The sequence below is a fragment of the Tamandua tetradactyla genome, chromosome 22 (assembly GCF_023851605.1).
Source record: "Tamandua tetradactyla isolate mTamTet1 chromosome 22, mTamTet1.pri, whole genome shotgun sequence".
Classification (NCBI taxonomy): domain Eukaryota; kingdom Metazoa; phylum Chordata; class Mammalia; order Pilosa; family Myrmecophagidae; genus Tamandua; species Tamandua tetradactyla.
The window spans coordinates 25388187-25403491 of NC_135348.1; the positions used below are offsets into that span (position 1 = coordinate 25388187).

General features: G+C 37.8%; 1 protein-coding gene across 12 annotated transcripts in view; it reads left to right on the forward strand.

Annotated features, from left to right (window-relative positions):
* INPP4B (inositol polyphosphate-4-phosphatase type II B) overlaps positions 1-15305 on the forward strand; it is a 934219-nt gene that overhangs the window by 542320 nt on the left and 376594 nt on the right. For 11 of the 12 annotated variants that reach the window (XM_077139955.1, XM_077139941.1, XM_077139945.1 and 8 more), the window contains 2 exons: positions 9985-10103; positions 12185-12301. In XM_077139955.1, coding sequence (XP_076996070.1) covers positions 9985-10103; positions 12185-12301 — 236 coding nt within the window. Of the gene's footprint in view, positions 1-6437; positions 6559-9984; positions 10104-12184; positions 12302-15305 lie in introns of all 12 variants that reach the window. The other variant, XM_077139951.1, reaches the window with a different exon arrangement.

Genomic DNA, 15305 nt, shown 5'->3' on the forward strand with positions numbered 1-15305 from the left:
CAGACTATGAGTCAATATATTGTGTATGAAATCATCTGGATTGCAGAACTGCTTTCCAGACTACTTCCTGCCCAAACATATGAACTTCAGATTCCTTCTGAACACTGTTAGCCCCAGAAGACAATGCCAGGACCGCTATTTCCTTTGTTCTTCCTCAGACTCCTAGATACCTTCTAAACATCTTTTTTTGTGTCCTCAGTGGGAGTTCAGCCACCTTGAGCACACTTTCCTCAAGTCATCCATCTTCTGCAGGACTCTGGTCCTGACTTTGCTACCTCTCCCCCTATAAATATCCCTCTTCATCAGCTGCTTGACCTTGTCTTTTGGTTCAGAGGTAGATTGAGGAGGCAGCCTCAGCCCACTAACCCACATGCAGTGCTGGGTCCACTGGTGGGCTTTCATGCTTGTCCTGGACAGAACCTATTGGCTCCTGAACAGTTATTTGTTCTTGAAAACTTGCCAGCTGGGCCCTGGGGGTAGGGGTGGGGGTGCAAATAAAGACTTAAAGTTGTTCTCTGGATTTCTTCTTCCTCTTACTTCTGCGATCCCATTCCTAACACTACAGGTTTCCATTCACTGACTCATGGTCTCTCTTTTAATATTCAGCAGGCTCTGCTGCCATTCTCGGAATAACGTTTCCATCCTTTCTTAAACAGCACATATGTTCCTACTGAAAAGAGCAGCCGAAAGCTGCAACACTTGTTTCCTAAGTGGAATGCAGATTTGGAGCTTGTAGGAAAGAGCCAAGTCTGTATGCAACGAGGAGATGCAGGCCACTTTGGGGTTTACAGCATGTAGCATGAGATCAAAACCGGAAGAGACACAGGCACAGGCTTGCTTTTAATTCAATTGCGAGATGGAGTTTCAGCCACCTAAGTAATATTCATGAAAACAGTACAAAATAGAATTTTCTGAGGATTAACATGAGAGAAGCTGTGGGACCAGAGGTGGAGCTCAAGAATGGAAGTCTTCTGGTACTGACAATGGTAATTTGAACCAAATTTGTTCTTTTCATATGCAAATATGCTGTCTGCTGTACAGCTGGCATCTTCACTGCTCCCCAGAACAGACAATCAAATAACATTTCCTCAGAGCACCATTGTTCCAGGCAGAGGTTGCATTTTTTTTTCTCTAACTCTAGACTCCACTATGATTCTTAAACTGAAAATCAGTGCTGGGTGTATAGCTGATCTTAGCATATATAATGTTCCCAACCAAAGAATTGAATTTCATCTTCTCTGCCATTTTTTCTAAGAGTCCAGCATCTTTTTACTTAACACACACACACACACACACAGGCACACATAAACCATGGTGACATATGTCCTTATATGGAAAAAAAGAAGTAATACTTTTATTTCAGGATCCAATTCCCAACAATCTGAATCTAGCCTTTTACATCAAGGAAAACAGTTTAATTTCTAAGTGAATCAGCTGTAACCAAATTTGGGAGCAGTGGTGGTCAAATCTCAATGCAGCAAGAATTCTAAATGTAGTGACATTTCTATAACACAATCTCTTAAATTCCCTCTTGCAAACTATCCCTTTTCCTCAATAACTCACTACTTCCTCCCCATGGCATTAGCCTCATCCTTTCCTCAAGTTTTATTTGGATTCAATTATTACAGTGTTGAGAGTTTTAAAGTTCTCATTACAATGTTAAGTCACTACTGAGTAGAAAGATATTATTGAAAAAAAAAAAACAGACTGCTGAATGTTGAGCTATTGGTAAAAAAAAAAAAGGTAGTCTTCATCATTGAGCCATATACTATAATCTCTAATATATTGACTGATTGTAAAAAAATAGGGCTATGGAACTAATAGAGCTGTGAAGCAATGATAGGCATATACTATTCTGGATGTGAGCTAACACAGCGAAGTCCAGTGCTACCTGGCACATATTAAGTGCTCAATAAATTTTGCTTCTTGCCCCATTCCTGCCTTCCTTGTGTGTTTCACATATTGAACAAGGAACAACTTTAAAATTTCTAATATATTGACAGCTTATGGATATAGCCTAGGAGCAAAAATATCTAGCAGTTTACATTCTAGAAAGGGACTTGCATTATATGTATATATGTATGTACATGGGTGGACATATGTTGATTCTTTGGTTTAATTTGTTATCTTTCAGCATAGAGTAGTGAATTACATTTTTTTTTCCTGACCTTTTAGAAACCTAAATTTAATGGTGCTCATTCTAATTTGTAGGTATCCTTGTAAGAAAGACTCAGTGTTTTAATTTCAGACATTAAATTTTATAACACAGTGCCTTAAAAAAATGAAACAAACCAGAGAAAGAGTGAGAGAGGGAGAGAAATTCTAAATTTTTGAATCAGTTTTTTTTTCACATCAGCATTTATACATTTGTCCTTATTTTTTCCACAAATATTGCATATGTTGGTTGGCAGCTATGCATGGTAAACTTACTCCAGAAGAAAGTGTGTATTAATTAAAATCTCCTACCCAACAGTTAAGAGGAAAATAACTACTTTTACTTTCTATAAAGAAACGGAATGTTTTAGTTTTAGTTTCTATAAAGAGTTTTAGTTTCTATAAAGAGTTAAAAAAAACTCAGTTAACTGAGGGGAGAAGCTGTGGTTTATTAAAGAAGAGATGTATTTCTGATCCCTGTAGTCCCAGGTCTTATAAATATTCAAGTAGTCACTTCTATGACCTCGTCTTTCAAAGTGATGTGAGAACCATATGTTAGAGGGGACATGTGAGATAGCAGAAAAGAGAAGGAAAAATTCCAAATGAGAAAATTACAGAAAGTAGGCTTCCTTGGTTGAAAATAAGCTGAAATGATTAGGCAGGCGAGATAAGAAACTACACTCAAGGAATTTGAGACTCAGAGATTCTACAGAGATTAGGGAATTCACATGGGGGGATTAATGGCCACGAATCAGTTCAGGATGATATGAAACAACATTCTTCTAAGAAGTTACCTCAAGCAAATGTTCTGAAGTGAAGAGAATGTTCCAGAGTACTTGGATATTCTTTTTGTGTGGCTGTTAGAGAGGAGACAGGAACACTGTGCATCCTAACACACCACTGAATTATCATGAATGCCGTGCTCTGGTTGCTAGGCAGTGTTGTCTCCTGAATCCGCTCAGAGCATCTGAACTGTGGAGGCTGGTGTTCTAGGTTTCAGAAAAATGCTTATCTTCTTAAAATTCCTAAGTGGAATGAAGAGGAAAGAAAAAGAAATGCAGAAGAAACTAAAAAAAATAGGAAAGCATATTATACTGGCAAAGTAATTAGAGAAAGGGACTATTATGCTTTTTAAATGTTACATGGATTTTTAAATGTATGATATAAATTGATTCGATCCAGATGGAATCTCGGGTATAGAATGGTAACAGTGAAACTACAGAATGGAGTCCAATAAAGGAAATATAACCCAAATCTGCCCAATCAATTGATTAGTAGCATTTAATTTTCTGGAGTACAAGAAGAAAGGATATGTGTGTGAAATTTTTGAGAAACCTGCCCAAACGAAGAATTTGAGAAGCTAATTGAAAAATGGTGCTGTAGGTTGCAAGAGTCTTACCCATCACTTCAGGGAAGAGGCTGATTCTCTTAATAGTGGCGAGATAAGAGTGGTGCTATTAGAGTTCCTGCAAGCCAGATGGTTCCTTCCCTACAGCTATGTTTGTATAAGACAACATTTCTATTCTGGGATGTCCTCTGTCCTCTGTCCCTTGTCCTTTTTAGCCCTTAAGGAACATGGATTCATCTCTTTTTCCCTGTGCAGCGTCTGTAGAGTCCAAGAGCTGAGGTTTTCATTGGAGGGGAAGGGGTGCTCATCAGGCTATGTTGGGTTCTAGCTGTAATTTTTATCTTGAGTTGCAAGAAAATGAAGCTATATTAGCACTCACAGGCTTCTTTTTAATGAAGGGAATGTGCTGAGCAGAGGAGGGAGTCTTCCCCTGACCCCTTGGGACATCTCAGCTGTTGCAATAATGGCACCCTGTAGGCCAGTTGTCTTTTGAGTAAAGGTGCACTAACCTCCTCCTTACGTCGCTGCTTAGAGGGTGAGTTAACCCCGCACATTTAGCACAGATGCTTTCTGCTGTTTGGAACTTCTCATATGAAAGCGCCTAGACAAAGGTGAAGTTAATTGTAAGTGTGCACATCGGACTACATGAAGAATTTGAGAAGAAATTAATAAAGTAGGTGCTATATTAATGCTGACTACGCTTTCACATATTAACATTCAGAAATGGGTTTGAAATTTTTTAATATAGCTATATAAAAAAAAAGATGGCACAAAACATTCACAGGTACATAGTTAATAAAATGCTTGTATTGAAAAAGGATAAGATTACATAAAATCGGGACCAACCTGGAATACCTTGAGCATATGATTACTATAAGAATATTGGATAGATAAAATACATTTTTGTGTTAATGCGCGTTCATAATCATGTCGGTAGTAATAATATTTTAAAGTACCTACCAAGTATCTAGTTGTCTCCATGTATTATCTCATATAATCTTTATAATTGATAAAATAAATGCTTTTCATATGATTTAGGATCTTGATTCATGAACTGGGCAACATCTCTTACAGAACTGGGCACCATTAAAGGGGTGGAAAGGGGAACCTCATATAGGGTGAATGTGGAAGCAAGTGGAGAAATGTTCTGACTGGCTGACACTGAGTTTCCATTTTATCTGTAAGGAGGTCTCACAAAGTGGGGTACAGGTGGTTGCCTAGGAACAAGGACGTTAACTGGCATAAGAATGAAGATTTTAGCTGCCAATAACCAATCAGCTGTATTGAGATTTGTTTTTCTGGGCAAGCCAGGCATTTATAGAAAATAGAGACTAGCTTAAGTTTTTTGTTTTGCTGACATGGGCACCTCCAAGTTTCCATGTTGGGCCTACTAGATTTTACTTGTCATCACAAATCTATGAAGTCTGTTCTTTTACTTCCATTTTAGAGATGAGAAAACATCTTCAAAAAGACAGAGTAATTTATCCAAAGTCACATAACTCCTCAGGGCTAGATTCAGATTTTAATATGGTTTTATCGTTAAGTCAAGGAAAGCCATTCCTTTATACTGTATACTATTCTGTATGGTTTCTTCTCTAAGCCTCTCTCTCTTTTGGCCAAATTTGACACTAGTAAGTCTTCCTTCTGCTTTTGGCTATTGCTTTGCTCTGAAGGAGAGAGGTTAAATTTTATCAGATGCCACGAAGGCTGACTGGCAACAAGAGGGATGATAGGGTAGGGAGGAGGCAATAAAAGTGATCAGACTTCACACATGAGATGAATCTTAGGTGGAAAGGGACAGTAACTCGAACTCAACTGTAAACTCACTTTGCCCACATGGGTCATTCCATTACTTTTGTGAAAGCTTGCACAGGCACCTCCATATCAAATGTAGGTGTGAGCCCCTACTAGGTTTGGCCCAATTCTGCTGAATTCAAAAGTTGATTTTATCTTTCGAAGGGATTTTTACTGAGACTGAACTGATAGAAGATTCAAGAGATAGTTTTAGGCTTCCAGCCAAAACTGGCTGAAGTGACAGAAAGGCTCTGTGGACTAAATATACTTGACATGATTTAGTTCTGTCTGAGTGAAACAAAACTATTTTATAAAGCCAATATTTGTGGGTTGGAAAGAATCTTTGACACCGTAGGGATCCTCTGAAGTCCCTACCCTTTGGAATCTGGATCCTCAAATATTAGGAGAACTAACTGGAGGAGCAGAAGAGAATTTGTTCTCTCTTCCTAAGACTCTCTGTAGTCGATTTAAGCATTTAGACCAGAAGTATGCAACTTCTGGCCCTTGCATCAAGTTCAGCCACAAGTGTACTTTGTGGGCTTCTGCAGAATAGTCTACATGGTGACAGATTTCAAACTTTAGAAAGGCCCAAGGATCAGGCAACACTCAAGACAATGAATTTGAATAGGTGTCCCCTCTTTGTACAGAGCATAGGCTTTCTAGTTTGCCCTTTGCTTCTCATTTCTACTGAAGATTCCCTTATAGTAAAATGATAGCTGCCTGGTCCTTGTACAAATTGAGTTGTATATGTCTGCAGGCATCTTATTCAGAAACATTAGCAATAGAAAGTAAACAAACCATCATGTGGCTAGTCAGTATATCAGAGTTAACAAGAAAAACAGTCACTCACAGCTCTTTCATTTTTTTTAAAGAGAAGTTTCAAAATTATATCTCAAGAATTGCTTATCACTTCTATATTGTGTTTTTTTTTTCCTTTTGTGTGAAAAATAAAAGTCAATTAAGTAGGCAAAAGCACATTTGAAACCCAACCTACAACTCTTTGGGCTCTGGAAATACTTTGAAATAGCCCAGTCCAAAACAAAGCCAGTAAAAAGACAGAAATAAAAGTAGAAACCTCTTGAGGAATGAAAATTGAAGAGCAGCACTTATTTATTATTATCTATCCCATTCAATTGGTTAGAGTCCTTGACGAAACAAAACAGAAACAAAACCTTGAAGCACTGCGTTTATCTTCTAAGTTGAGGGATGGCATTTATGCAGATGGCACCTGGAGTAGAGTCTTATTTGTGTAATGAGCAAAGGTAAATGTAGATTAGATTTAAAAGTCATCAAATGAGTAATATTTCCATGAAGCAATTCATTCACTCATCATTTATCTCCTCTCTAGTGGGACAGTTTCAGCATGCTGCATTCATGGTGTGCATAGGTTTCACTTGATGAAATGCAGTGGGTCATGAACTAGCTGGTATTTACAGAGAGGCTTTGGACCTTCTGAGTCTTCAAGAAGCTGAATATGACTGAGGCAGCAAAAAAACATTTCACAGAAAAATAAAACCCAAAACCTTGGTACATACTAGAATACTGATATTATTTGACATTATTTTTGCATAGAAAAATCCATTCATGTGAATAGCCTAATTTCTTCTTCACTTCCACTCAAAAGGTGGGTAAACAGATGAGGAAATCCAGTACCTAAGAGTTTGTGATTTATTCAACACCTCATAACTAGAAAACAGGGACCCTGGGACCACAACTCAGTGGTCTAATGGATTGCATGGTCTTTCTGTGACATCTTGCTGCATAAACAGTAGTGAACAGTAAATGCTCTGTGCTGTTGGAAAGCAGAGGCATATATGCAGGCCAAGATATAACTTTTTGGTGGTGTTTTCTATACTTGTTTTTACATATATGATGTAATAAAATACAAAGTACCTAAGTACCATTGTTTTTGTTTTTACTTTATCTGTATTGGGGGATTTGCAAATTGGGTTGGACAGAACATTTCAGTTTAACAGAGACTGTCTCTGTTTTTACTGGGAGAGAGTCTGAGAGTTTCTCTGATGAAATGAAGAATAGTTACTCATTTCTGGGAAATAACCATAGCCCACAGTCAAGCCTGATAGGAAATAAGAAAAAGAGTGACTTATTTTGAGAAAAGGTGTCATGAGCTCATAAAGATGAGTCTACAAGCAGAATGAATACAAAATGCAAGAAAACACAGTGGCCCCAACTTTGAAATCAAAGGACGTATAAATGTCACTGTCAGCAACTGGAGAAAAAGCTGATTACTGTGAGCAGAAAACAAGAGAATGAGCGATAAAATTAAATACATTCATAAGGCGAGTAAAGGAAATGATCAAAATAACCACCAAAAAACAGTAAAGTCTAAATCTACCTCCTTTTTCTTTCCTTCCGGTGATATGTTGACATTATTGAAATGTCATATCAGTATTTTCTGAAACTGTAGATCTTTTGGGTTGAGCAGCAAAGAATAATGGTGATAGGTCTTCTAAAGGGGTGCCATTTTACAGGAGAGCAAGTCAGTATCCCAAGAAAAGGAATAGAGCTGCTTGAGTACAATGTAAGCAAGTTATCAGAAAGCTCCAGTATTGAAAATGTAAGAACATAATATTTCTAAACATCCAGTTCTTCATATGTAAAACTGAAATAATAATACTCACCTCGAAGAGCCATTTTGAGAAATAAAGAGATAATTAGCACATAGGTCAAAAAATAAAGACTAAATAAATGATAGCTAATATTATTTTTTCCATACATGCTTTCCTAAACTTCCTTGTACTGCTGGAGGCATGTAGTTTGAATAAGGAAAAATGAGGACATAATGCCAGATAGAACAGAGGAGATCCCAAAGTCTGGCAAGAAGACACCGTATTTTGAGATAATATATATCTCTCACAATGAAATTCACTTTGGGCTAATAAGTTAAAGGATAACTTCTAGCTTTTTACCAATTGTTAAGTCCTGGACTCTTTTCTTTCCTGAGTGGATATTGAGAATATTGGTGCAAGGAGATAATTCTGCCATTCTAACTCATCTCAGTCATACTCCAGAGAGTATCCAGTCTTGGACTCTGAGTATTATAGTTAATAGAGATGAACATTGTTAGCAGTGGTTTAGCCCAGACTCACCGTATACTTGAAAGGTTTGAAGGATAAAATTGGAATCATTGAGAAGAAAGGCAAGGGGTTTTAACGCAATAGTCATCTGTATGAATGGAGTAGTACACAAAGGATGGATTTTCCCTCAAGGCAAGTAATGGTTTTAGATTTAACTTTAAGTTATCTATAAATACTTCTGACAGGGTTTCACTTTGCATTTAGAAATATTCAAAGAGAAATGTGAAATTTTCCATCTTTGGTTAGTCTCAGCTGGAACTGGAATTATAAACCAAGTCTGTTCCATTCTAAAGCTCCTGTTTTTTCTTTTTCCTCCATCCCCTTCTCCTTCTGTAAATGGGATGAGTTGCAAGTGATTAAAAGGTGATAATCACATTTATAATTTCCTTTGCCTTCAAGTTTCAGATTTAAGACTTAGTGCTCTTGACCCAGTGGATGAAGGGTCTACAAACTGCTGCAGTGTCACTCAGGAAAGCTTAAATACACCCGTCTTTCCCTCCCCTCCTGTGGGTAGAGGTGTGGAGGTCAGGACAGTAGAAACCTCTGCACACATTTGCCATGAAATGCAGGGCTAAGGCAGAGTTAGGGAGAGGAATGCAGGGCGCCCAGGGCTACTTCTCAGTTCCCTCATCCACAGCTCCAACCTGGGGTAAACCCATGGCTGAACCTTAATTTAAGCCCCCTTCTCATGAGGACACTGCACATCACACTTATCAGTGACCTGTTTGCTGGTAGGGAAATGACTATTTCAAAGCGAGAAAAAAAGACGTAGTGAGCAGAGGAAATGTTAGAGTTGCTAAAAAGGAATAGTTCTCTTTATTTTTCTTCCAAAAATTAAGGGAATGATATGTAAGAGGAGAATATATTCAGGTAAATATGGTATTGTGAGGGCTCGTAATATGAGCCCAGTGTCTCCAGGGAAAGTTCTTTCATTTGTGTCCCCTGGGCAAGAATTAACCCATCCATATCCCACACTACTTTCTCACAGGCTTGGCTTGAATCACAGGCAGACTTTTTACTCCTCCTCTGTCTCCTCTTTCCCCTGCTCCGGTGCTGCTGTGCTGGTGTAAACTCTTCCTAGTTTCCTTCCGAGAGCAGGACTGCAGGAGGCCAGCCCTAGCGAACAGACATTTGAACACTCACACTAATCCAATCAGTGTCCATAAGGAACAGCTTAAAGTTTACTGGATCTGGTCCAAATCAACCTCCTTAATCAACAGGTATGAATTGAAGCCCAGGGTTTAATGATTAATAAGCTGAGAACCAAAGTGGAAGCTGCAAAGTGAGCCCCAGTCTCCGACTTCCCTGAGCGGTGTGCGTAAAGTTACATATCGAAGCTGGGATCCCGGGCAGGCAAGACTCGCATGTGCAAATGTGGTCAGTGGAAATGAACTCTCAGTTCAGCTCTGCAGCACGTGACTTCCTATTTCTGTAAGGTACTTCCAAGGGACTTCCTCTGTTATGAGCTTCTCCGGTCCCAGGAGATTTCATTCAGCCGTGGCTAAGTTTATTTCCAACCTGGGACAGAAGTTTTCCCTGAGATACGGTGTTGGTTTCTCAGTTTCTTTTATGTTTTTCTGCCATTGCCAGCATGCAAGGATCTGGTGGCTCCTGTCAGTGATCGGAAGCTGAACACACTGGTGCAGATCTCAGTAATACACCCAGCCGAGCAGAGTCTGACGAGATACTCCAGCACGGAAATTGTGGAGGTGAGCACGTCTGCTGTGTTCCTGCCTTACTGACCTTCACTCTCTCTTGCTCTTTCTCTCTCTCTGTCTCTCTGTCTCTCTGTCTCTCTCTCTCTCTCTGTCTCTCTCTCTCTCTCTCTCATCTCTCTGAATTTCAACAAATAGCTGAAAGAAGTTAGTTCATTGTTTGTAGCAAAGCTATGTTACTGTCTTCTATCATTAAGGAAAGCATACCTGAAGTTATAAAGCTGCATTGTCAATTTTGCAGAATAAACAAATATGGAAGAATTTGCCTTTTTCACAAAAACCTTGTTTTTGTCCCGGAGATAGAAACAAAGTTGCCACTTTGAATCCCTGAACAGAGAAAAAGAAAATACAGGTTATAGATTAAGTGGTATAAATATTTATTTTTGAGGAAAAAGAAAGTCGTAAAGTTCATAGAGAAGCTTAGAAGTTTTGAATATGTCAATTGTTTTGGAGACCTTATATCCTCTGATGTTTGCTTGTCTTTTTAAATTACGATGCTTTTCACAGAAAGGTACATAGTTAATTTGAAAAACTGTAATGTTTCTAGGCAAAAAGTGTAAATATACTCATCAGATCAGAGGTTTCCTATTTATATTTCTTGCTACGAATATAACATTCAGATGTGTTAGGAAGAAACTTGTTATTGTATTGGGTCACATTCCAAAGAACATTTGTTTCCCTTTTGATTATTTCCCTCTGATCACCTCTATTTCACAGCCTTAGTGAATGAGAAGTGCTTATTTAGTATCTGGGGTTGAAGAGAGTGTTCTCTAACCCCCTTAGGATTGCTTGTTTTTCTTAGACCTGTGAGCCACGTCTGTTTTGAATGAGAGGTTATTCTGGAAGAACCTAAGCAGCCAGCTCCAGACGGTGCTCGCTCCGTGCCAACTGCCTGCTTTAATCCAGTTGCTGGAATAAATGATTCAGACTGAACTCGACTCATTTCTATAATGGAAAAGACCCAGATACTGCCTGTCATCCTGAATCTGCTATTGGAAACTTTAGGTTCCAATGCTTGTATAATCCGTACTTAATGCTAGGGTTGATTTAACAAAATGGTCTTATTCATAGGAAGGAAACTTGTCTCAAATTGTAAAATTGTTCTTTTTACACAGAGCAAAATTTCAAGTAGTATGCCAACTTAAATGTATTTTAAACTCTTGCAAAAAATTTCAAGGAAATTAGTTATCTTGACAGATATACTGTATTTGTATACAGATTTCTATTTGAGGCCGTTTTATTCGCTGCCTATTCCCAAAATTCAATGCATTGTTTAGTAAAAAACAGTATTTGTTGAATAAAAGAAAGAAAAAATGAATGAAAAACTTAAGTGTTCAGAAACCTTCATGGGCTATTCATTTACAGAATTCTAGCAGACACCTCTGTGATATTCAGTAATATACATACTTAGATGTGGATAAAATTTAATATTGGATGCCAGCTCCCTAAAAATGAATCTTGAGGTATTGAAATATCCTGTGCAGTGCCTCCTGAGCTAGTAATTTGATATCCCCAAATCTATCATATTTAGAGTTTTCAAGTTGATCTGGGAAGAAATCACAGCTGAACATCTAAAAACACATGGACACTATCAGGGCATGGCTTTCAACGGACTCATTATAGAAGGCAAATAAATGGACAGCATAAGTTTACCAAATGAATCTTTATGAGAAAATAACTTCATTTTAATTCGATCAGCCAATAATTTAGATTATTCACATAAATTACAGGCTGTACCCATTAAATGTCTCCTAAATGGACTGATGACTGACCCTAAAAAGGATTCTACTATCTAATGAAAATAAATTGTGTTTCAAGACTCACTATCAGCAGCTCTGACAAAGATACAGGGCCATTTACTATCAACAGCTACATCAGTACTGTGGGGGGCGTGGGGCATGTTTGCTGTTCAGGACCATCATTCGGCAATGCAACGCTCTCTTCTAATAGAACTGTTTCCTAGAAAAACAAACTAGGAACTTAGACACACTTTCTGCATTCTCAAGTGTCCCTGCGTGCTGCTGACTGCAGTTGCTGCCTTACTGAATCAAAGCTGTCTGCCTGTGCTCTTACAGGGAACAAGAGACCCACTGTTTTTGACCGGTGTCACATTCCCATCAGAATATCCTATCTATGAAGAGACCAAAATAAAACTAACAGTCTATGATGTCAAGGATAAGTCTCATGACACTGTAAGTACTAGCCCTTATTTCTTTCTTTGGGAAAAGAAGGAGTTATGCTTTTCCAAACTCTTGGATTTTTGTTGCAATTGACATTTTTCAATGAGGATATTTGTCCTGTGTTTACGCTCATTTCATGTTAATCGTCTGCTATTTTTTTCAAATTCACTTGGCTGTGTGTCAAATTGGCAGCTGGTCCGGAGCAAACCTTTAAGAACAGATTTTTCTCTTTTTCAGGAAGGCTGGCTTGATCTCTTGGTTTGCATTTCACTTTGCTTTAAGGTGAAGGGCGAATGTTGTGGGCAGTAAGCAAATGGAATAGATTAAATACTGTTTGAAAACTTTCTAGATATTGTAATTATTCTAAAACTGCGGAGCAAGAGTGTTCTGCTCTCACAATTTACTCTTTCATCTATTGCATAGGGAGAAACTTTCTTTATTCTTCCTGACCTTGTTATTGGCACTAAACAAACACAGGTGAAACCATGGCAGAAGCTTTAATTGGCCTCTTTAAATGAAGGTCTGGTTGAGTCCTGGTGATCCTTGGTTGTGGCTCCTTTGGTCTTTCTACCTGGGCTGTATTGCCCTTCACTTGAGTTACACATCTGAAGTAGAGAGTTATGAGCCCAGTAAGTATTCCAGTGGCCACTTGTACTATTCTTGGAGAGAAGAGAATGCTACTGGGGAGGAATAGAGAAGGAGGAGATAACCCTCTCCTTTAAATCTTACCTATGAGCATGATTTTTTTTTGTCTGTTTTCAAAGCCAGGGTAGCTATGGGCCTGTAGCAAGGAATCTGTGGCTGCTGGATCTGTAGATTCCAAGGGAGTTATGACTGGAGGTAAGGGACTCTGCTGGACCCAGAGAATTGTCTAGTGCTATGTCCAAGGGAAATGTGGCTTTACCCTCCACTCTCACTTAGGGATTTTTTAGGTAGCTGTGTTGCTTGTGACTCTCTTTTGTTTTCCCCCTCAAAATGTATAATACATAGAAGGAACTATATCCAATCTGGTGGGAGAGGGTCGGTATTTAATAGAGAAAAAAATTTGATGTTGAAGGGATCCTACTCTTCTTAGCCTCAGTGAAGTTCATTTCTTTAAAATGCAGAACAAATATTCAAGGAAATGCCAGCATCTGCATGGAGTAGAAACAGTTATGGCAATTCGGTAAAATTATTAAGTCTAGAACCAGACTACCTAGCTTCTATTCCACTTACTAGCTCTGTGACGCTGGACAAGTTACTTAAACTCTTTGCCTACGTTTAGTCATTTATAATATTTATCTTGTGGAATTGTTGCAAGGATTAAATTAGTTAACATATTAAAATATTTAGGAGACTACTACAAAGCAATTAAGTATAAATTGCTGTGCTGTTGTAAATTATTGTTTTGGCCATAGCCTATGTCTCCTAAAGAAAACAAATCAAAAAGGAAATATTGGCCAAAATGTATTTTTGTATTTACAATATTTGTTGTTTTTTTTTCTCAAGTTGCCCTACATTTCTTATTTCTTAGTTCTTTGAGGAAGAAAGGAAGATGAAAACATTTTGATTAACAGGCAAAAATTAGGGTTTAAGCTGAGAACTAAAAAAATATTTGGAAGTTTTGCCTTTTACCTTCTATTTTTCCTTGATGTTTGAGGTAATTTTTGGAAAGGATTGGGCTGTGACTGGGGACATCCAGACCAATTTCATAAACTGCGTACAAAGTTCCATGATCTAGTACCCACCGACTGCTTTTCCAACCCCACCAGAGAAGAGAGAGAAATGGAGGGAAGTGTGGAAAAATCATCAAAGTTAGAGAGAAGGGCGATGGTCAATAGATAAGAGAGAGTAATACTACTGTGCAGAAATGGAATATGCAGAAATAATGATCTGGATGACAGATAAAGCAAAGCCGAAGCTATATTCATTCAAAGCATGTGATTAAATTCGATACAACAGTCCCAAAGTATAGGTAGGCCAGAGAATAGGGAAGAAGGAAGACTATGTTACAGAAATGAAAATGTTGTCCCTAAACTCTTGGGTTTGTTAAATACTAAGAAATATCAAAGGTGGAAATACCAAATACGATAGGAGTTTCTATCCCCTTCAATCTCCGTCATTTAAAATATGCATATATGTTAATGTTCTAAGAATAAAACAATTAGCGTACTCATTAATTATGTTTTTTGTTTGCTTTTATTCCAGAAACTAATTTATTGAGAGTCTTTAAAGACTTTCTTCTTTGATCAGAAGTGTTATCACATAAAAGTATTGGATAAGCTGGGATCCCTGCTGTGAAATAAGACTTGTGAAATTTGGACATATTTAAGAAATGCAACCAGCTTTCATTTACCAAGTGCTGTTAATTAAGACAAAGCCTCTTTCTTAAAATAACTAACAGCTCTAGTGATGGAAGTGTAAAAAGAAACACAGTTCATTAATATGCTAATGGACCCCCGTGGACATATAGTCTTTATTCTGACAACTTTTCTCTCATTTCTTGATTTTTGAGGGGACAAGGGGAAAGAGGCAAGTGGTTTAAATTACAGTTTGCAATTATGAGCACTGGACAACCTGTATATTTTAAGATCATGGTACTTTTAAGTCGTAAGAAATTATATTATGAATATTTATATGCTTCAGAATCTGAATGAACTATGAACATGCATTTAAAAGTAGCTTAAATATTTTGTCCTTCCAAATCATTGATCATGTTAGGCTGAAAAAGGACAATCAGATTTTCTTTACTGGTTGAATATTAATAAGTTGAGTCAAATGACCAAGTTGCTTGTTTTTTCCTATTGAATCCTCATTATTTAGGTTTAGCCAATCAAATGCATTTGTTACTTTGTCTTTTCGTACTCATTTACATGTTTATTAGTGTTGGATGATTTTTAAGAGCGATGATGACCTTTCATCTGTGCTCATTATGCAGCTGGTATCTTACTAACTAGCTGCTATTCTTGTACTCCTCTAAACAACTGGGCTTAAGATTGATTATCTTTACTTAATCGCTCCAACGGAAACGCAATTG